Here is a 22,533-nt window from a genome sequence, read left to right on the forward strand (position 1 = left end):
TTCATGTCAAAGGGGCCAGTGTTTACCAGTCTTACCAGGGGCTCTTCAAGACACGAGACCTCACTGACTTGATTAGCCCCACCAGACTAATAAGCCATTTAGCTATTTTTATGCACAAGTTAATTCCATTGGAAGTAGCTGATTTGGCTAGTCTCAAAGGGGTTAAAAATGCAAATGAAAATTCTAAGAAATGCATGTTAACTCGATGGCATCTTTTTTTCCCCTAAAGAAGTCATCAGTGTTCCATTTACAGCACTGCAGGCTGAGTGCTGTGTGCCAGATGCTACTGCTTTAATGCAATTGTACATTAAAGTAAAATGAAAGCACATTTGTCCTTGTATTTCAAGAGTTTAGGTCTACTTTACCTATGTATAAATCTCGAAAAACCTGGGATCTTGGAAAAATTTGTTTTGGGGGAGTAATGCAACGGAGGTCTATGAAATGTTGGAATTGCCACATTAAAACAGGTGGTTGGTTATGTACTCTGTCACAAAATAACTTGGAGATCGGCGATACAAAGCTTCAGAGGAAGTTTAAAAATTGCCCATACGTATCTGGATATTTATGTTATTTTTTTTCATCTTGCCTGATTCAACAGCACAGAGTTCCAGTTAATAATATAGTAGAAATATATTCCATTGATCAAGTTTAGGTATGTTATACAGAAGCAAATTGGAAAATGTCATCATTGACCCAAAGCTGTATGAAGTACATGCGGAAAGACTCTTTAACAAGCCAAATGAGTCTTTGTAAGTATTCCTTTTATTCCTGTAGTAGTATAACACAAATAAGGGCATCCAAGTAACTTTTATTCATTGTGTCTGGTTGCTCTTTAATGTAAACAGTGCTCATCAGTCCTTATGCAACCTACGTTCTCTGGAGACCCAGTGCTGTAATTAGTTTTGTTGCTTTTCTGAGCTTTTGTTTATAGCTTCACTTTAATTGCTGAAAGGAAGTATTATTGACTTAGGCAAGGTTATCTGTTGCCCTTCTTATTAGAACTTGCAAGTTCACATGATCCTGCCTTGCTTACTGGAAGAAAAAAATTTGATCCTTATTTTTCTGATGTGATTTTTGTTTGTACATAGTCTCCATATTATGCTGTGATCTAGTCTAAGTTCATCTGTTGATTCTTTGCTGTAATCAAAATAAGGACATTAGTGAATTGACTTCCAGCAGCTTTGTTAAAAGACTGCATCCTGGCTGCATGCTGCTGCAACAGCATCCTCTGCTGGAGACTTGCTAAAGGAAAAAGGCTGTGAAAGGGGAAGTAGCGTTGTTTTTCTGGGTGATGCCGGAACCAAACTGAATGCTGTCCTTCCCTTGACTATCGTGTGGAGAAACTAATTACCTAAGCTATCGGGGAAGCACTCATCGCTTTCGTGACTAAGATCTAGGGGAGTAGAAGCCTGCTAGTTCTTTTTAACAGTTGTGCTGGTGCTAGGGCCTGTGTTGTGCTGTCTTTCTTCTGATCTGCAGTAATTAATAGTGCCCAGTGGACCCCGGGATACTCTCCAAGGAACATGTTGGCTGTGCTCTGCTCTTTTAGCTTGCCACAGAGACACCCGGAACGTTGCTCTGCAGCCACTGGCTCAGTCAGAGTCAGGTGCAGCTCTCAGCAATTGAGTTTTTCATCAAGCTGATGCTTCTGTAATAAAATTAGAAATGCTTTTGCTCAAGTGGCAGGAAAGACAAGGCAGCAGCCATTTCGAAAAGGTAAGCTTTAATTGTATTTAAAAAATACCCATGTTTTAGTAGCAGTTTCTCTACACAGCCACAGGCCTATGGGAGCAACCACACATCTGCAAGATGCAAATGACATCAGAGCTGTTAGAACTACAGCCAGCCTGCTGCAAGGGGCAAGATGATAAGAACTAGCTTCTGGTTCATCTGTACCATTTTACAGGGAAAATGACTTAATTCTCTTCCATAGTATCAGACACACAGCTCCCATTGCAGTATGATTCCTTGCTTGAGGGTAACCAAGAGCTCCCTTCAGAATTGGTATTGTTAATGCTGCTCTGATGTTAAAGTACCAAGGATCATCTGAGACACAGGCTGATATTTAAATATTCATATCAGCATAAGTTGAGTAGCTTGTATAAATACCATCAAGTCATTTTTCCCCTTCCTCTACAATTCAGAGATCTTCCAGTTTTGAGTGGTTCTAGACCTCTGAATTGCAGCATTCACAGGGGAGGTGTGAGGAGAACATCACATAAAATAAGCAGGGGCTGAACCCGCTATCTGCAGTGTTGAGGAGAGGACTCAGTTCTCATGTTTCTATCTGACAGCAAGACAAACAACTTTCTTTGTATGAACTTCAAGACAGGAAGCAGGAGTAGAATCCTAGGTTGCACTCATGAAAACACTTAGCCTGGCTTCAACTTACAGTCCATTCTAGAAGGGCTTAAAATACTGTAACATAAATAAAAAGAAGGGATAACAACCTAATGATGGACCAGCCCAAGGCACCTGTTTATTTTAACCATGATTTAAACAGTCCTATTCAAATGGCACGTTGCATTATCCAGGACCTGAAATCCTGGTTCGTAGGCATTTAGTACCCTCTGTTTTAGACAGGCGTATCATTCTGTTAAGTCAGTACATTCCAGTCCCTTGCAAAAGACGTGTGTGTTGTCTTCTCCCATAATCACTACACCAGTAGCTTGGTGGGGGTTGGAAAGGAGACAGCAACTAACTTAGAAGTAATAGCTATGATGAGAGAATTTGCGTTAGTATGCATGCTTTGTACCTAGCCTTTTGCATTAGGATAGTGCCATTGCCCTTCCCCCTCCCAGAGCAAAGCATGCCTATCCCTTGCATAGTCACAGCTACTCCTAGCTTTTTGCCCATTAACTTTGGCAGTTCTTAAAATGGAAGAAGTATTACAATAGCACTGCTTTACAGATTAAGCTGTACAGTAAGCTACTTTCACTTGAAAAGGTGATGGACCTTCCTCTTGTCCTTAAGGATGCTGGATAGGTGAGCTCATCTCCTGTGACAGACATGACCATTAGCTGTAACATACATTGGAGTAACTACTTCACAGATGCTAGAAAAGAAGGTATTAGCATGTCTTTAGGACAAATCTGAACTCTTAATTCAATAAAATGCCTTCCTCCTAGTATCCATTATAGTTCTTAGTTGTACTTGGCTCTATGCAGCTCGGCCTAACCTTGCAGTGAGAAGACTTTTGCATGATTTAAATGTCTGACACGATGTCCCTTGTTCAGATTGAAAAACCTAGCTTTTATTTCTCTCCCAAGCTTTACCCTCCAATCAAGATAGTACAAGTAGTAATAATTCATTACTTGATTATACATTTCTACTGCAACTTGAGTTAGGATGTAACTATGAAGCTCTTGCTCTCCTGTTTAAACTCAAGCAGGTACCAACTTTGAACCTGCAACAGCTGTGCTATGAATTGGGTGTTAGAGAGGAACATACCAGACACTGTCTACCAGGGCACAGGATATATATGGTTATTGTAGCCACCATTCAGCCCGGGCTCTGATCACAAGCAACTGACCAGAGACATTACACCAAAGAAATTAAAGGCACCACTGTAAAGGCAAAGTACTTCAAATGGAAAAGAGGATTTTTGCAGTAATCAGGAATATCCTACCTTATGCCACACTTCCCTTCCTCTTTATTCAAAATACACCAAGTAACTGTCTCCCAGCTGCTAGTATTTAAAAAAGCAACTAAGTGCCAAGGAGAGGATTTTAAATGTATGCACTTAACTGTTTTACCTTGAATTACGTTATCTCCCAGAAAGATAAGATTCATTGAATTTGGTTCCAAACAAAAACACCCAAGCTCTCATGGCCCAATCTGTAGTAATTTGTTTGTATTATGTACCCATTTATCAAGGATTTTCCACATGTGACAACAATAAAAACAATGTGAATTAGAAAAGGGGAGTGCAGGTGGAAAGTTCTTTTGCAGCAAATCAAACAAGGAAGGGTTAAGATAGAGAAGTCTTTTTGTTGTTTTCTGACTTTTGTAGCAGTGACCTGCTAAGAGAGGCTTTAGAGAAGCAAAATTACAAGGAAGAGCAAAATAGGCAATAGCCATCCAGCTGGGATGTAGCATGGATGCTACTTTTACGGTAATCTGCTTACTTTGATGCTTCTCCACCTACACTACTGCTAGCAACTGAAGACCTAGTTTCTGGAAAGCAGAGGTTTAATAAATGTCAAATACTAATTTCGGGAGGTTCTGCTCGGTGGGCTCTAGCAGTGCTCTCTAGTAGACCTGATGTGCTGACAGCTTGTGAACATAGTGCTCTAATGCAGGGTGTTAAAAGCCGCTGACTGCAGAGGCTGTAAAATTTCAAAGACAAATTAAAGGTTTGTTTCTATTTAGTTCAGCAAAAGAACTACTGACATCAAAGAGAACAGAAAGTCACTAACAGCTGACCACAGCTAAACTATGTAGCAAACCTTCAAGAAAGTGAAAGGAAGAATTGCTAGAGACTAGTTTCAGTTCCTTTTTTTTATATCTGAAGGAAGTTAAGTAAGTGACAGCAATACAGTGTCAGCTATACTTCCTCAGGGACCTTCACTGCAGACAGCATGTTAAAGCTAAAGTGGAAGTTGGAAAAAAGCATGGAGACTGTGGGCCACTTTTATACTAGAGGTGTCAATTTAAAACCAAAAACCTTTTCTTAAGGAAAAGAGACTGGTCTTTCCATTAAATGATACTCAGCTCTGGGGTTTTTTTTTCCCCTCTTACTCCATTTTTTTTCCCCAACCTTCTAAGGATGATTACTTTACAGTTGTAAGCAACTGGCAATACAAGCAGCAGCATGTTTTCTCCTGTACAAAAATATCCAAAGCCCTGAAAAGGCAGGCAGGGGAGCCACTGCTCAGAGACAGGCACATCACAGGAACATAATATGCTGAAGCTCATACCAATGAACTGTGCAGTAAGCCTTGTGAGCCCATACCTCACTAAAACCTCTGAATCCACAGCAAGCAAAACTACCCCTTTGCTGCAGACAGCCTTCAAGGAAAAACAGGCCATGCTAGCCTCCTTCCTTCCAGAGGGAGATAATTCACAGAGAATGTACTTGGAGAACACTTGTTTCACCTGTTTTAAAAAGAATTAGCAGGTGAGACTTTGGTGGTTCAGGCTCTGTCTCATCCTATAAAATGCATTTCTACAAACTGCAGAAAGGCTCCAAGGGTGCTGAAGTCTATTATGGTAGAAGCAGCAGCTAATTAGCTATAGCCACAGTTAAGGAATAACAGCTAAAGCTGATGCTACTACTGGCTGAAGGATTTTGGGCAAAGCAAGCATAGAACCCACAGTACCATTCTTGGATTTTGCATGGCAAAGGGATTACTCTTTACCGGGATAGCCTTCCTGGAGGTAACCACTGGTCCTGCATGAACTGAATCCTATTCTTTCCACAGCATAAGAATAAGAAACACTTCATCTAGTTCTACAGCTTCTCTGACCGGAAAAAAAAAGCTTGCTGTTAGACATTGCTTCTAGCAGCTGCACCAGTTAAGAACACCAAACTCCAAGGAAACTTCCTGAAAACTGCAAAACCGTTCCAGCTAAAAGGTCACATACTGCTCTCTGTCTCACACTGAAAGCCAAGGACAGCAGCAGGCAGTGCTGAAGGCTGCTCGACAAAAGGAGGATTAGCGGACCATGTTAAAGCAAAGGAGTGACAAGTACTATCTGCTACAAAGGAAAGGCTAGTGACATTAGTTAAAGCATACTTATTCAACCCAATCTGGCTCAGCACCATCTGAGCTGAGGCTGGAGAACATAGTGACTGCAAGGTGGCTCAGTGATGTTGGTCCCTGTTAAATGGGAGACCGTCTTGCTGGTTTGAAGCTTTTAAACCGAAGCAGCAGGTGTGATGCAACTGAAAACCAGAGGAAGTGGTACAAAGGATTAAGTAGAGATGGTGCTCTTCTCCAGCTATGGGATGGGTAGGTATAGTCTTTGCCAGTTTATACCACCTCATATGCTGGAAATGAAACCGTGCCACTCCGGTAAGCAAAGTCATAAGATCCTGTAGCACCCCCTTATCCCAAACTTGCTTCTGCCATGGACAAGGAAGGGTGGCTTTATCCCAGCTCGGCTGCTAAAAGTTGGGTGAGGGGTGTTTAAAGGAGTCCTGGTTTTTATCATTGGTTTAACTGTCCCCACCAATAAAAGTGGTAGGACAGAAGATGTTTTATGAGACTGGGCCACTAACAGCCTGTGTTGAAGCTCTCTTCAGTCCCCAAGTGGAAGAGGGGATGATGGGAAGGTTTTCCAGTCAAGTCTTGAGAGCTACAGCATTTCACATTGGTCCCCATCAGACAAAGTGCTTTCCTGAAGTCTTCAGCCCTCAGGTATCCAGGCTAGGCCAAAACCCAGCTATCACTGGCAACAGTGAGGATTGGTGCAAAGGTGCCACTGGTCCTATCTAAACAAAACAAAAGACCAAAACAAACAAAGGAAAAAAAAAAAACCTGGAGCAGGTACTCATTTGGAAGTTGAGGGGGAGAAAATAAAATCACATTTTTTTTTTAAAATTATAAATACTCTCCATATAAAGTTATTAAATAAAATGAGATCTGTCCAGTGGCTGTGGTGAGTTCCAGTGATCCTCCTAAGCAATGTCTGGTAGTCTTTAAAAAGTGATCTTTGCTCCCCATCTCTTTTGCCCTTGGTTTAAGTGCAGCAGGGGTTGTCAATGACTAGCATAACATCAATGCCATACACTTCCAGCAGGTCCATAAGGAAACTTCGATCCCCTTGGGGATCCAGACCCATGCCTCGGGCATGGTCAGCTGTCAGTGTCTTGTCCTGGCTGGCCGACACCTCCATCAGCGTCTGAAATATGCGGTTGTTCTGCTCCATGAAAAACCTATAGGATAAAGTCTGCTAAGATGATGGCATTGCACCCCCAAAACCACAGCATATTTACCAAACAGGCAGCAGCACCCCAGAACTGCATTTAGCCCCCTTCAATCATAGATCCCACCTTCTTAGGTGATGCTCTAGTAGTTTTCCATCTACCCTATGGATGACCCAGAATAACCAAAGGTAAAGCAGTAACACTTAATTTACAGCGGTGCTTCTGTCTGGCTGATTTATGGTAGGCATTTCACTCTTCAGAAGCAAGCCATGTTATCAGCTAATGAGTACTTTGTGGTAATCAAGTGGGTACATCAGACCTATAGCTCCCACAATGCAAAGGAGGAGACAGCGTTGTCATCCATCTAGTAAGCCATGGTAAATAAATTCTCCATTACTGGCGCAGAACACGGCAGTGCGAGCTGCCACTTACCTGCTGCTTTCCTAGGAACATGCAAGGCTCTTCAGAAAGAGCTCTGACTACATCTGTGCAGCCCAATAATCAGAGCTCTGCCCCAACAGCCCTTCACAGCTTCATCCCATTACTTCTCACCTGCTACAGATTGTGAACAATAGCGACAAGCAGTGAAGGGCTTCAGAGGTGGCAGAGGTGTGGTTTTCATCTAATTCCATACCTCATACTCTACACCCAGTTCCGGTTCCTCTGTTTGCCAAGTACAAAGCCAGCCACATCAATGGGCTAATCCTTCACATGCAGGTCTTATCTCCACACTGTACCTCCCCAGCACAGTACAGTGCCTGCTTCCCACGGACATTGTCCTTTCCTGAGCCAAGTGTTCTGGCATGAAAAGCCCTATAGTGCTTATGTTTTCAAAAATGGGAGGGGATTCTTGCATTTCTAACTCTGTTTTTAAAATTCCCTTCTCTCTCCCAGCACTTAAGAGACCCCAGTGGAGACTAACATGGCTGCATTTGGCTTCTCAAATTGAAAGGAAGATGATCTGAAGAGGAAGAGCCAGTTTGGTTCTTGGATCCCTAGAGGAAGAGAGCTGACTATGGAATTACATTAACCATGATGTTTCATAACATGCCAAACCAGTGCAACATGATATCAGTGAAAAAGGCTCCCTAAACCTAACAGTGACCAAGTATTAGAGGTAGCCACTCACAAGATGAAAAGGTCCTCTTCACAGGAGCTACAATCCTCACCCACTTCTTGAGAATACATTAACATCTGCCTGAGAGAAGGGAGACAGATTAAACACACGTACCTACAGTGAACCTCAAAGCATATGAGAAGACGAGGATTACCACTAAAAACTTCACATCCATTTCTTGGAGACAAATCAGATGATTAACACCGTTGCCCCGATATCTGAGGCAACAGGACAGTCTTTATAAGGCACTGGGCTAGAAAGCAGGCTGTTTTCAGTTCTGCTACTGATCAGTGGTGAACCAATGGTGAGTCACAACCTCTGCTTCTCTTCCTGCCTTCTACCTGCTCCATCAGCTCACTGGCAGAGTGATTGTATGTGTGCAGAGTGCCCAGTAGCTCTCAAACCAGTCAGCTACAGTGGAACCAGAATCTCAAAGAGATGAGCTGAAACAGTGGGAAATGTTGAAAATACTAAGACAAGAAGGAAAGTACAAAGGAGCGGTGTCCTCTTTATCCCACACTGCTCTCCTGTCAGGACCAGGACCACCCAGATGTTCATTATTACCTCTGGTCATTGAGCCGTCTGTACTTCTCCTTGTCAGCATTGTTAATTTTCAGGAGTGGTTGCAGATGCTCATGATGCGTCTTCACATTCTGGTTGTCCACGTAGACATCATAGAGATCCCGTTTCTCCTCAAAGATCTTTTCTGTTGTACCTGCCAAAATCAGAGAAGATTTTCAGAGCAGCATGTTGCTTTCCCAGCAGACCAACTGTTCTCTGCTGCTTTTGTCGTTAGTCATTCCATGCACATCCTATTTCTCATCAGTTTTATCCCACAGTCTGGTGTCTCAAGACATTTTGCAGCCTGAAGTTAAAAATGTCACGCCTAATCCATGATACTTACAGGCCACATATGATACTTCTGTCTCCAGCATTTCTATGTCTGCCACATTCACATAGAAGAATGGTTTGGACTCTGGGACGGTTCCTCCAAGACCAGGTAGAGAAACATTGGCAAGGCAACAGCAGCAATACACTGCGGGCAAGAGAAGTACATCCCGAGATGCTTTCAGTATTCCCTCCAAGGGCATTCTGAACCCCACATACCCAGTTCTCCCACACGCTTTTATGAAAACAATGGTAAGAGCTTTGAAATGCCCCCAAAACACCAGAATTTCTCAAGTATGGACATCCTGTTTTGGATAGGAAATAATCAGTTCTCCTATAGGAATCCCATGTTCTAGAATCCAGAGATTTGTTCAGCACTATTTTCCTGTGTTGACCGGAACTGTATTTGACAGTGCCAGGTACGTCCTTACCCAAAAAGCCTGAAGAAAAGCATTCTGTAGGAAATGGGTAAATGCAGGCTGAACGGTATCTTCACAAGGAATGGTTGTGATGCATTTTAAAGACCTGCATGACACCTGTCCCCTCAGTACCCACAGGCATTTCTGCAGTGCTTCAGCCTACGAGATCAGGAGCTCTGCGGTGTCCCTGGAAACATACCTCTATAGCAGACAACTCCAACTGGGGGCGGTGAAAATATCAAAATGCGCTTGCGCAGCAGGGCAAACTTCCAGAGGACAAGGATCTGCTCACCAAAGAATTTGATGAACTGAGACATACAGCCAGCAGGGTGTGTGATCTGCAGGTGGAGGGAAAGAGAAGAAAACAGCTCAGAGGTGAAACAGGGACACATGCGCAGGTGCTAAGTCTAAATGTGGGCGCAAGACCAGCACATAGCAGTGACAGAGAACTGCAGCTTGTAACAGCCCAAGTAACAAAACCTTATCTAAAGCAGCCTACAAAGCACTGGAGTGACTGCTTATATAAAGAAGCATGAGACACCAGCAAGGACCATCAGCACACTGCACGTTCCTGCAAGCCTCGGAGCACCTGCCTCACCTTCATCTCTGGGTACATGTATCTGTGGATGGATGGCAGCCAGTGGACAGGTTGCTGAGAGGTCGGGGTGCCCTTGCTATCAGGGAGAACTCCTTTCTTGTCATCATAGAACGCCTCTAGATGGGAGTAGTGTCCTGGCATCTCCAGCTGGTGTCTGGAAAAGAAAGGAAAAAAGGGGAGATCTGCAGTGTCTCCAGATTTATTCAGTGCCTTGCACCCAGCCAACATCTGCCTTCCCAGCTAGCAGAGGAGCCCTGGGTGCCTCAATTGCACACTTATCCAGGAGGGCAGCCGAAGCATCAGGACTAACACCAGCTTTCAGTGCAGCCAGCGAGCTGATGTATGCATGGTACTGATCCTGTTCTAGATATGCTCAGGTAGGAACAGCTTTCCCTTCTGCCATCACCATTTTCCCTGCCAGGTCCACTCAACACAGCTGAAGCACACACCTAGCCAGGATCCCCATCATAGGTTCAGAAGCCTTTTGTGAGCCCTTAGTAGAACAGTTTTCAGAAGGAGAAAAGGGGAACTTCTTGTCCTCACAACTCTCCCCTTGACACTTACGTCCCCACAAAATAAGTAGGGTTTGGATAGCATCTGACCAGCCTGTTAGCAATGAACAGACCGCTGCTTATCAGTTGTTTCCTTCCCGTTGTGAACCTGTAACTCTTTCTGGAGAAGTAGTCATTCAAGGAAATCATAGCTCAGCATTGTAGCCAAATTCTCATTCACACCTAAAACTGCTCTCCATCAAGGCAACGTTACCTCTCCCAGACAGGGAGTGGCCAGTCCCATTCCCAAGGCAACTTACCTGACCTGGTTCTCCAGGAAGTGCATGTACCTATACAGCAGGGTGTAGGAAGGGGAGAGAATCCCCACGGACTTCATGCGGGCACCACGCTCTAACTCACTCTCCACAGGCATGTTGGCAAAGCAGGCCAGGCCAAAACAGAGCCCCTTCCGGAAATAACTGTGGACAAACGTTTGGCAGAAGGATTAGTGTTAAAAAGAGGGAAGGGGAAGAAAGAAATGTAACTGACCACTAAAAATACTGATTTGGGAATGCAGTTCCTTCTTTAAGGAACCCCCTGAAATCCCACCCTGCAAGCTGAAGGGCTGAGGGCAGGCCTCAGACGTCCTAGCCTTCTCAGGAACAAGATGGAACATTTTAGGCGGGAGTTCCCAGGAGTTCCCACTGAAGCCCCTATCAGCCACGTCACAGGCTGGTAAGGAACACAAGTAAGGAAAGAACCTGGAAGGAAGACCACAGAAGATGCAGGAGCCAGTCAACACAATGCCCTTCCAAGGAAGAAAAGCCTGCAGTGCATGAAGATGTGCATATAGTCTAGCTACCTAGTCATATTTTGGGTGCCAGCATGTTGAAGTATACTCTAGCTGAGTGCAAGGGTTCAGTTCACATGCCTTTGAGAAAGCAACTGTTATTCCTGACCAGAAGGAACTGTGACACTGCAATTCATTGCAAAACATTGCTGCATTGCAACACTGGGTTAGTAAAAGGATGGGAACACGGAAAATTCCTAGCTTATGTCTCTCCACTGAAGGAAGGAGCTAGCAAAGAAGAAGGTAAGCAAGGACTGTTTATCACAACATTTAAAAGATACAAAAGCACTGGCAGAATTAAGAACATTTTTCTAAGTCCAGTTCCTGCAAAATCCTTCCCATTTCAGTTCTACCATTATTTCCCCTTCACTTTAGGCCTCTGCTGACAGTCCCAGTAGTGGCAGTGCAGTATGATTTGCCCAGTACGCATTAAAATTTGCACACCACTGAAAAGCTGGCCTGCCCGATTCACCAGCTGACCTCCACAGCCAAAGCTGTCATACAGCAGATCCCACACAACTAGCTGGTACTTGATGCGATATTGAGAGTATCTGGAGAGTATCTTTGGCTCAGCTAGATGCAGTTTAGCAGCATGTTTATGCAGGAACTTAACTTCATAGATGGTATTTTTCTTGCATGTTCTGAATTAAGGGATGGTGGTACAGATGTACAGCTAAGAGAAAGAAGTAGTAATATAGCTCAGACATACTCACATGAAATCTGACTGGATTTTGTGGGACCCGCTTGCCATGGATTTGAATTCCACACCTTCCAAGTCAATATCTTGAGGTAAACACCACTCCACCATGTTGCCTGCAGAGAAGCAAATTTATTTGGGTAAACTTGGACACAGTACTCATTTCTAAAGGGCAAACACCAGCAACAGCAAGTTGTTGCTTTTTCATCACTGAGATGCCAGTAACAGTGCATTAACGCAACTCCCGAACTCCTAAATTGTCACAGACAGTAGCTGACATACTATACTCCACACACCTCTTGCAAATGTTACTTGTTGCAGCACAACACCCAGATATTGCAGAACTTTTGGAGCCGTTTCTGAAGCTAGTGCTATTTTGTGGGTTTATTCTTTATATGCTTAATCACAGAGCAGCTACAGTTTTACCTGACAGTGTATGAGTTACGGTATTAATGCTGTTCCATTCAGGCTGTCTACACGAGTATCTGATATAGAAAGAACTCAAAGTATAGACTGCTGCTCTTTAGGATGAGCTTCTGTGATAGTTCATACCACCATCAATATCCTCCTTTGGATAGGGCTGGTCAAACAGGAACCCCTAAGCCAGCATCCCAATCATCACTAGTTCTCCCTGGAATCTCTCATATTTAGTTTAGGATAGGAGGAGTTAGCTGAAGCTTTATATGGAGGCTGAGGTGATCCAAGTACTGCAATACGTTTGGGCATGCTAGAATAACCAAACAAAAAAGCACATAAATTACAAGCTAGATCAAGATTAGCAAACATCTGTCACCTGCCAACCCAGCCAGAAAGGATGCAGTTGTGGAAAAGGCCACCTGAGGAGCCTGATCCTGGAACAGATCATATCAGAGAAGTCACAAAAAGTCCCCTAAAACTGCTGAAGTCCTGCCCTGCCACTGGCAAGTTTACCAGGGACAAAAAAAGGGGACTTCTCAGGCTTTCCCATGCCTGCACTTCAGAACCTAACCCAATCATCTGGACATTCCCACTGTACCGAGATGTGCTCTGGGTTTACCCATTGAGTCCCTGTTCTCTGTCACAGCAACAGCATTTGAAGTAATGCAACTTCGTTTTAACAACAAAGCAAACAAACGTTCTTCAGAATAATGCAATGGCAGATGCACCGTGAGGATGCTTTCTATTGGAACAGTCCTTCCACCGCCCTTTGGGGTAAACATCCCAGCTGTGCTTGCACGGACAGTGTACATTTGGAAGGGCCTTACACTCAGCTGAGACTTTTAGAGATATTTAAATATGAGGCCTCATTTCTGAAGCCTGTCTGTTGTGTCATTACTCATACTGCACAAGCATATGCATGCACTCTCGCACAGGAATTGGGTTTAGCTACTGACATTTAAGTAGGCTATTTTTCTTCTCACATAGACACTGTATTCAGCAGACCTCCCCCAACCCTGCCTGGCAAGGACTTCAAAAAAACAACAGCGTTAAGTGTGGCAACAGGAGAGGTTTTGCATCCAACTAACCACTTTTGGTCCCCAAGTAGACCTCTCCCGCAGAGCTGGGCTGACTGGGGAGCAGCAGCAGCCTCGTGACCCCGAGCACAGCTCTGCGCAATCACACGTGAAACCACAGAGCTCTGCTGTAAAATGTCTTCGCCTCTGAGGCGTGTGAAAGGCTGGCAGAGAAAGCCAGTGACATCATGTCAGCCTGCGCGGTCCCCTGTAGGTTTTGCATATTATATATAGATGTTGGCTTTTGTTGCTTGGGGTTTTGTGTGTGTGTGTGTGTTTCATTTTCTTTTTAAAGACACAAGACCCTTCCTTGAAAGAGCGAGGAAGTCAACGCTTAAGACCGTTCCCTTTTAACCACAAAACTGTGGCTAAGGCCAGATCCGCTTTTAAGTCTTGCATCACAGAGAATCACTTATTGGTCATTACCTATAGATTAACAGATCAATAAGCAAGAGCACCGTGGAGCAAAGGAAACTGTTTGACTTCGTACAGTTTACTCACAAACACTACTGTCAGATATAATATCCACTACAGAGGTGTTGAAGCGGACATGGCCCAAACAATGTCTGTTCTGCAGCAGTAAGTAGAGAAAAGATGCCTTGAAACAGATCCTAACCCTACATGTAACCACAAAAGCAACTTGCATATCACACAGCTATTTTTTTTTTTCTGGCAACTGTCACAAGCAACCCACACCTGTGCTCCTGGCAGCTCCTCACACCACCTTGCCCTATGAATGTACGGGCGACGTGGCAGTCACAGAACAAACACAGAGAAAAAAAAAAAAAAAAAGAAAGTCAGTCTGGTGAAACACTAGAGCAAACAAAGGAGAGACTTCACCCAGACGTGATAGCGACTGCCACTCTGCCCGAGAAACCAGAGGAGGGAGGAGGGAGCAATGTTGTAGAAAAACAGGAAGCATTGCCCTTCCCCACACCGAAAGCAGCTCTTGTGCGCACGGGAAACTTTCCAGGTGAGAGCCACCCAGCGTTCGAGAGCGGGCAAGTGGTTTTGCTGAGAGTCAAATCTGCAGATCTGGAGATCTCTTGAGAGCTATCTCCCAGCTCCAGGCCAGGTCAGAACCAGCACTCTGTTTCTGGTGTGCAAAGTTAAGGATGTTATTCCTCCTTCTCTTGTATTTTCTGTCCCCTGGATTTTCACATCCTTACAGCAATTATGATGGCACTAGAATTTGGTGGTCATCACCTGGCCCTCCTCACCACTAGCTGTTTACCAAAATCTTTAGGGTCCCCAGCTGTGCAATGCTACCATGTTGTGCCAGGACACAAGAAGCACGAAGTGTGACCTAGCCATCAGACTGGCTGTGTTTCCTGCATTGGAGAAATGCAGGACAGAAAAAGAGAGTATTTGCATGTTCGCTGGTGCAAAACGGATTACTTCCCTCTCTTCCCTCCTCATCTCCCTGCATTACTCACATCACCCTTTAAGCCAACAGACTGTGTGGGATGTCCACAAGGTTGACTGTCATCATCACAGAAAAAGGGCTAAGAAGGTTTAGCCTCTTTTTGACTATTCTGATCTGACAGAGTTGACGTGGCCATGGACTTTGCTTCATCTTTTTTTATCTCCCTCCCAAAGCAAAATTTATTGTTCTATTTTTTTTTTCCACTTGCTTTACCCAAACAAGTATGAGTCTTGGAAAGCACATGTGCTCAAGCTTAATGCAAAGTAGGTCACAGCTACCAGATCTATCCCCATTGCTTCCCAAGACACTCTTGGGTCTTCTGTCACTACCTGCCCAAGAGAACATCTGCACTAGGAAATTCAGCAGCCTTGTTAAAGCCCTTTGTGACTGTGCTGTTCAAGGGGCAGTGTTTGCACAGACCTCATCCTCACACTTTTTGAGGTGTCAAAACATTCCCAACTGGTCACTCCCCGAAGGAGGGGACTGCCAAAGGGCAGGGAGCAATGATAAAATGGCATGGTTGGCTCCCAGGCTGCCACCATTCTGCACGTAACCTACAGTTCACTTTCTGTATTAGTGCAAGAGCCATCTTTGTAATAGCGGTGAGAAGAGCTCCTTCTCAAGTGCCAGAGGTTCACCATGCAGGAGGTGGGGAGACCACCATTGATTTAGAAGCTGCCTCTGGCTCTTATGTTCAGACACTCACACGACCATCGACAGACTCCCAGGGACACTGGAACCGTAACAGTGGCCTGGCAACCCGATAAACCTACCACCTTTGAGAACTCATCACACACAACTGCTAGACAGACCGAGCTTGTCTGCTTCAACCCCTTCTCAATTTAGGAGGAAAGCTGTTATGTTCTTTATTAGCATAGTAACCACTTCATCCTTCTACAGTAAAACTTCTCTCACCCAGCTGCTTGCATGTATTTGTGTAGACATTACTTGGCATAACTACTCTCCCAGCCACCACCAGAAATTCTGCCTTTCACATGCCTGAAGAAGCTACCAAAGGAGGTCTGCTGTGCTCTTCCTGGGCAGGATCAAGCAGGTTTCCAGCTCAGACACTGCAAAGTGGGTGATCTCCTTTAAGTCACACACAAGGACCAGATACCCTTATGAACATTACAGAAGTCCTTTCACGCCATCTGACGCGGTTGGCTCGGGAATTCCCATATCCTCTTTCTGACCTGAGCAAGTTCACACCACTGCAGCTTCAAGATCTTTTTTCTGAGTCCACATCCTCCATAGGGCACTTTGCCTTCCACCTGGGAAGATGACATCTGTTGATGTGTTCCTCACAGTCCTACCGTGCTCCTTGCATTCAGCATCAGTGCTGAGTAGCAGTGGAAGGCTCAGTCCTCCTGGACTTGACAGACTACTCCACGGCTGATGACACCCAGCATTAACTGCACATCAGATGTGAGAAGAGCTGTTTCCCAACTTTCCCTGGACTTCATTCAAAGCAACAGCTGGTTCAGACAAACTCCTGAGAAAGCTCAGCTTTCTGCCAACCAAGAAAATCTCACCATTTTGTAGAAGGCATATGCTCTCAGATTGAAAGACAGCCTGCTGTTGCTGCAGTTATCCGGACTTTTCCATGTTTTGGATACTTATGAGAAACACCTCCCCTTTCCATCTCCTGTTGGAGAGATTACATCCAATCTCTTGCATTTTGATGAGGCAAGAGCCTCTGCCCTCTAGACTGAAGAAACCTCTGGTGCAGTGTGAAATGGGTAACTTCTCAAAAGCCCTTTGGTGTTTCAGGATGTAGCAGCCATGCTGTTTGGCAGTGTGTATTTCTGACAGCACAGCACACTCGAGGCTCCATTCTCTTCACTACTTCCTTGGGATTTTCAGTTCAAGACCGGGATTCAGTCTTCACTATCAGGGCCCTCTTGTGAGCACGATGTCAATTACCTCCCCTTTCCACTGAAGAACCCCACCATGCTTTACAGAGCTCTTTCCTGTCTCCAGCACTTTTGCTATGGATTTGCTAAGAAAGCGTCTGTCTACAGAGGAAAGAGGAGCTCGCTCCCAGATCTGGATGCAAATGGGCTCCTGCATCTCCCAAGCTACTTCCTAAACTTTCTGATTGTACCAACACTTTCAGCTATGCCCGGCTCTTGCCTTTTCACCCCAGGTTGGTGCCAGGCAGACGAAAGACCCAACGATCTGTCTTGGGACATCAGACCCCTAAACACAGAACTTGCGTTAAGAGATGCAAGGCGGGTGCTGACTTTCTACCTGTGTCATAATATCCTGTTTTGTGGGTACTGCTAGAGCAGCGAGACTAAGAAAACAAAGTCAAGATGTCTCCTGAAATGCTGATTCGCAGGCTTGAACTTAACAACCCCTGTCAGTAAAAGAAGTGACACAACACCAAAGTCCAACAGTGCCGAGGGAGATGGATATGGCAGCAAAAGGTGGAAAATACGTTCCCTTCCCCCTCTCCTCTGCCCTCCTGGATGGCAGCACTCCAAAGCACCAAGAGTCCCAGAGGTCCCACCAGAGGCCAGCCTCTAAACACGCAGGTCACCAAGAAACGCACAGCCCAGCTGCTGCTGCTGCTGCTGGGGATCACACCCCGCGTGCCTGCCGGATTTACGCCTGCCATAACGGCCCTCCATCGCCGACAGCCGCAGGCGGGTCTACGCCACGGAGACGTAAGGATGCTCTCGAGATGCTGCTAACAGGTTGGTGCCCCCCAGGCAGTGCTGGGCAGAGGCTCGGCCCGAGGCCTGGACGCTGTGCGGGGCGCAAGGGGTGCGCGGGGGTGCCCCAGCGCCGTCCCCAGAATCCCCGTCCGGTGTCCCGCTGCGGAGCAGAGCTACGCCTGTCCCTGCCCGGGACACTGGCTCTCCTCGCAGCGGCACCTTCCTCCCGTCAGAAGTTCTTCTCGGCGGGACGGAGATCGAACGCAATCCCCTTTACACTCCGGTTTCGGCAAAGCCCCGCCGCCCCCGGTCCCCTGGCGCAGGGCGCTCCTCGGGAGGCCGGCCGGGGCACGGGGGACCGGCACCGTGCCGGGAAGCAGCGGCCTCCCGTGGGGGCAGAGGGCAGCCCGGCTGCCGCAGGCCGCTCTCCGCGGGGTTCCGGCGACGCTGCCCTCAAACGCGGCGGGGCGAGCGGCCCCCGCGGGAGGAGGGATGCGAGCCGCGGGCGCCCCGCGGGACCGGCAGCCCGGCCCCGGCCCGCGTCCATCTTACGCCAGCTGCACCGGGAGCCCCGGGCCCGGCCACCGCAGGCCCCGGCCCGGCCCCCCGCGCCCCGTCCCGCCCGCCCCCGGCGCACCCTCACCCGTGCGGGGGTCGAAGGTGACCACGAAGACGGCCACGATCTGGTCCTCCTCCGCCTCCGCCCGCGGCGGCCCCGCCGCCTCCGCGCCGCCCCACGGAGCCGCGCTCCAGCCGCCGCCGAGCCGCCGCCCGCCGCCGCTGCCCGCCTCGGGCGCGGGCGGCGGCGCCGACACGGCGGGGCCCTCGGCCCAGAAGAGCAGCGGCGCCTCGTCTGCGCGCTCCACCATGGCCGCGGCCCCCCGCCCGCACGGCGCCGAGCCCCGCCGCGCCGAGCGCCGCCGAGCCGCGCCGCGCCGCGCCGCGCCGCACCGGCCGCCGGCGGGGGGCGGCTCCGGGGCGGGGACGCGGAGGGCCACGCCCCCGCCACGGAGGGGGCGGAGCGTGGAGGGCGGGGCTTGCCGCCGAGGGGCGTGGCCTGCCGCCGAGGGGCGGGGCGTGTGGCGGCGCGGGGCGCGTTTTCGCGGGGGCGGTGCTGGCGGTGCCCACGCCGGGCTGGGGGGCAGCGGCAAGCGCCTGGAAAGCAGCTGGAGCTGCCGAGGGGTAGCGGGGGGCGGTCCCCCCATTTCTGTGCTCTCCGGTGCCATCTCCCGGAGGAGCACAAGAGGGCTGGGGGCTCCCCGCGGCAGGGCAGCCTCCCCGCGCTTCTCCTCCTCCCGGAGGGCAGAGCCGGCTGCCTGCCTTCTGTGTCCCCCCCAGCCTGCGAACCCCGTGTACACCAGCTGCCTTTTTCAGCAGGAACGCTAAGGGGGAGCCCTGCCGAGCCCGTCCTACTGGGTGAGCCAAGGGAGTTGAGCAGAGCAGCCTCAGGGCCAGGAACGGGGAAGTCTCCCGCACCCCCACGTTGCTGCGGTGGAAGCTGCAAGCCACAGCTCCGAAAGAGTCAGTGATACTGATCCAGTATATACTGGTGTGTACACACACACACACACACACACACATATATACATGTGCCATAGAAGGATCTGAAACAGTTTTCAGAGGAACAGGCAGAATCAGCTTGAGATTGAACGATGGAGGCACAAGCGTGACCAAGGCATCCACAGGCAGCCAACTTTGTATGATTACCATCCTCATTATGCTACCACCAATGTCATTAAGTGTCATTAGGTTTAACTCGGTTCCCTAGGACTTTCTGATTAATTGGATTACCCAATTAAGCAGGCCACAATCAAAGGGAAGATATTGTCATAAAAACCTTAATTGTCTAACTTTTTTTCCTATTGAGCAGCTCTGAGTGTTCGATACACCATTAAGAAACTCATCACCCAATTTCTTCAACAGTGGGTTTTGGGGTTTTTTTTCCTCTTTTTTTTTGTAACATTAGCATCCATTTCCTGTGAGCTTCATTTCAGGCACCTCCAACGCCAAGCGGGCATTTTGTTTCACAAAGCCCATACACAAGTTTACTTTGCAGAGCTATAAACTGCAGTAGGTGGTGTTTAGCAGATGGAGTTTTTCACGGAAGGTGACTGGTAAAGAAAAAAAAAAAACCAAACAACCCTGCACAATATTTTGTTACTGTATAAAGAAAAGCCAGATTCTGCAAATACTTGGCCACATGCTTTGCTTTAACCTTATAGAGTGCCAAGCTTCATTTTGATGAATTTTTTTTTTTTGCATGTCAGTGATACTAAAGTGACAGCTCGTTTCTCTCCTCTCCTTCATCCCCACAGCGGTGCTGGCATGAATGTCAGTCTGTCCCCCAGCGATCCAGGCAGGGGAAACAAATCCCAAATAAAAATTCCTCCATGACCCATGTGGCTACTTGCAGTTCAGAGCCATTCCTGGTCCCCTCTGCTGCGCGGTGGCACCAGCATCACCCCAGCATGAGGGAGGGGACGCAGCGGGGAGAGCAGCCAGTGATGGGGAGCAGAGCCTGCCAGCGCTGGCTCTGAGATACCTGAAATGTCATCAACCTCTGAGCTCTCGGCTTTTGGTGAAAAAGCCCTTGTGGGACAAGAGACCTGGTGGCACCAGAGCTATTTAAACCGCTATGGCCAGCAATCTGGGCCTGCTGACGGCACACCATTTGTTGAATATGTGCAAAAACCAAAGGCCACATTTTTTACTTTCTTAGTTCATCAAAATCAAAAAGACCTAGGCCAGGAGAGAATATGATCCTTTTAGCTGAAAAAGGTCTCCTTCAAAAGAAAAGAAACACAATTTCCCTCCAATTCAGGGCTAAGAAAATTATTATCAGATCTTTGAGTAGTCCTCCAGAAAAAATATGAAGTGAAAATATGGTGGCTTTTAGTTAGAAGATGCAAGATGAACAAGTTGGGCCTTCTTTACCCAGCAAGTCCAACTTGTCTCCTTTACATAACCCATTCGTCTGTAGAAAAACGGCTACTGCTTACAGACCCTGCTACCACCACCACCACCAAAAAAAAATTAAAAAAAACATTTCAGAGGGATTAAAAACTGAGGTCTGAAGGACTATCATTGCTCGCTTATTAATTGAAATGTAGTAATGGAGACTAAAAGCATTATTTCTTCAGGTTTAAAATAAAATATTACTATCCAAGGCTCCAAATACCCAACATCTGATTAATACAGTCAGATCACAGCAGCACTAAGTGGTCCTGTCATAGGATCTCAGCGGGCCAGATGCTGCAGAGACAGCTTTCCATTGCAAAAAGCAGCCAGCACCGGCACTCGCAGGCTTTTGGACCTCGCTCAAGGTAAAGGCGGAGGGAGAAGCAGCAGCTGCGTCACAGGAGAAGGGATTTTGCACCGCAGCAACAGGCTCTGTGCCTGGAAGAAACACTACAACCTCTGGGCCAGATGGAACAGTAAAACCAATACTGAGTTCCTGACATGTCCTCCTAATACGCTTTGGTGGCCTGTATCAAATGAATTGCTAGTCACAGTCTTAACAGGCAACTTCAGAGACCCGTATGGCCATACTTTTCATTCCAAGCGCAGGTTAGGAGGGCTGAGTGACCTCAGATTGACATGTCCCTTTATTTTCTGGCCAGAATTCCCCTCGATGTGTGCACGGGAAAGCACATGTCAGTTCTGACAAACCCCCCCTCTCCTCTGGGCTGCGGCCACTTCCAATTTCTGCACGTCCTTCTAGCAGCTCTCCTTGATGCTAGAAAAAAGGCTGCTGTAACCTTGTTCCCAATTAGTTAAAGCTCAGTCTGGTCCCTCTTTGAAACGCAGGCTCACAAAGGCACAGAAAGATCCCCATTTTTTACAGAGAGGCGCAGTGAGGGGAGACATTGACCGGCTCCTGGTGAGCGGCAGAGCCACCCTACCTGCCGGGCTGCCTTCACCAATGCAGCCAGCTTCTCCCTCCTCTCCTGGGGCACACGCTTGAAACCTCAGGATGGGAACCCACACAAAGGCTTGTGTATGGTCCCTAACTCTCTCCTGAAGTCTAGCACGTTATAAATTAGGCTACTAACCTCTCCATGCAGGCTGCAATGCTTGTCCAAACTGGTAACACATCTAAATGCAGGAAGCAAAATTCAGACTTAAAAGAAGCAAGCACAAGGCCCCATCACCACAAGACTAATCACTTATACAAGTAAAGCCCGGAAAGACTGCATCTCTGATGGGATTAACATGGAGCAGACTGGCTGCCGGCAAACATCACCTCCCCGTAGGCCCCGGGAAGCTGGAGGAGGGAAAAGCGTGCAGAAGCAAGGAGGTGACTCAGAGGGAGCCCCATCTCCCTGCAGAGCTGGCTGTAGGCACAGCAAAACTCCTCAGCCACCAACGTTCCTAGGCATACCAACTGTGCACAGGTGGTGCTGAGCTCCAGATGTTTCCCATTAGCAATGGCCCAGGTGTGTGGGGTGGTTATAAATGCGCCAGGGCCGGAAAAGGCTGGTCTGTAGGGCATCTGGTAACTGCTTGGGGTACCCTCTGCTTTTACAGCTGTATGTAGCATGGGTTCTTTTTCTCTAGTTAAGAATTTTAAGGTAGAAAAGGATGAGAGGACGGCTGGTCTGTGTTGTTCTTTAGAATTTGATAGCTCTGTTTCTATGTGTGATGAAAGTAGTGGATGAAGTACTGGTGGGTGGGGAAGTTGCCTTGGAGGCTTACTGGGAAAGGCAGTGACTTCTGAGTTGTATCTGACTTTGCACCAACAAGGTGAAAAGCAGAATCTGTTGCGGTTACATGAACAGTCACGGAGTGAATTTGTATTTGCTAATTCTGGGGTACTCTTCCTTAACCAATGACATCTATGAGTGATCAAGGCTTCTGTGTATGTAGGATTGGGGTGGGGGAGTGCATGTGGTGAGTAGAACTACTGCCTTTACTAAGGCAAGGAAGAGGGTGGTTGGTCTGCCTGTGTAAATAACGCTCTCTTCCTCTCCCTCTAACAAAGCAGGCCAGTATCAGATCTACTTGTTCTGTTTCATATGGTGAC

The 22,533-nt window shown here is 47.2% G+C and overlaps 1 protein-coding gene across 1 annotated transcript; it reads right to left on the bottom strand.

The window, feature by feature from the left end:
* Positions 1 to 5,637: 5,637 nt before the first annotated feature.
* DENND11 (DENN domain containing 11) lies at positions 5,638 to 18,379 on the bottom strand. The gene is made up of 9 exons (XM_075709232.1): positions 18,154 to 18,379; positions 11,948 to 12,047; positions 10,705 to 10,863; positions 9,894 to 10,047; positions 9,495 to 9,633; positions 8,893 to 9,024; positions 8,553 to 8,703; positions 8,001 to 8,069; positions 5,638 to 6,880 (listed from the first exon to the last, which is right to left on the bottom strand). Exons 1-9 carry the CDS (start codon positions 18,377 to 18,379, stop codon positions 6,685 to 6,687), a joined length of 1,326 nt encoding a protein of 441 aa, XP_075565347.1. The 3' UTR covers positions 5,638 to 6,684.
* Between the last annotated feature and the right edge of the window lie 4,154 nt (positions 18,380 to 22,533).

Source organism: Pelecanus crispus, chromosome 1 (assembly GCF_030463565.1).
Source record: "Pelecanus crispus isolate bPelCri1 chromosome 1, bPelCri1.pri, whole genome shotgun sequence".
Taxonomy (NCBI): domain Eukaryota; kingdom Metazoa; phylum Chordata; class Aves; order Pelecaniformes; family Pelecanidae; genus Pelecanus; species Pelecanus crispus.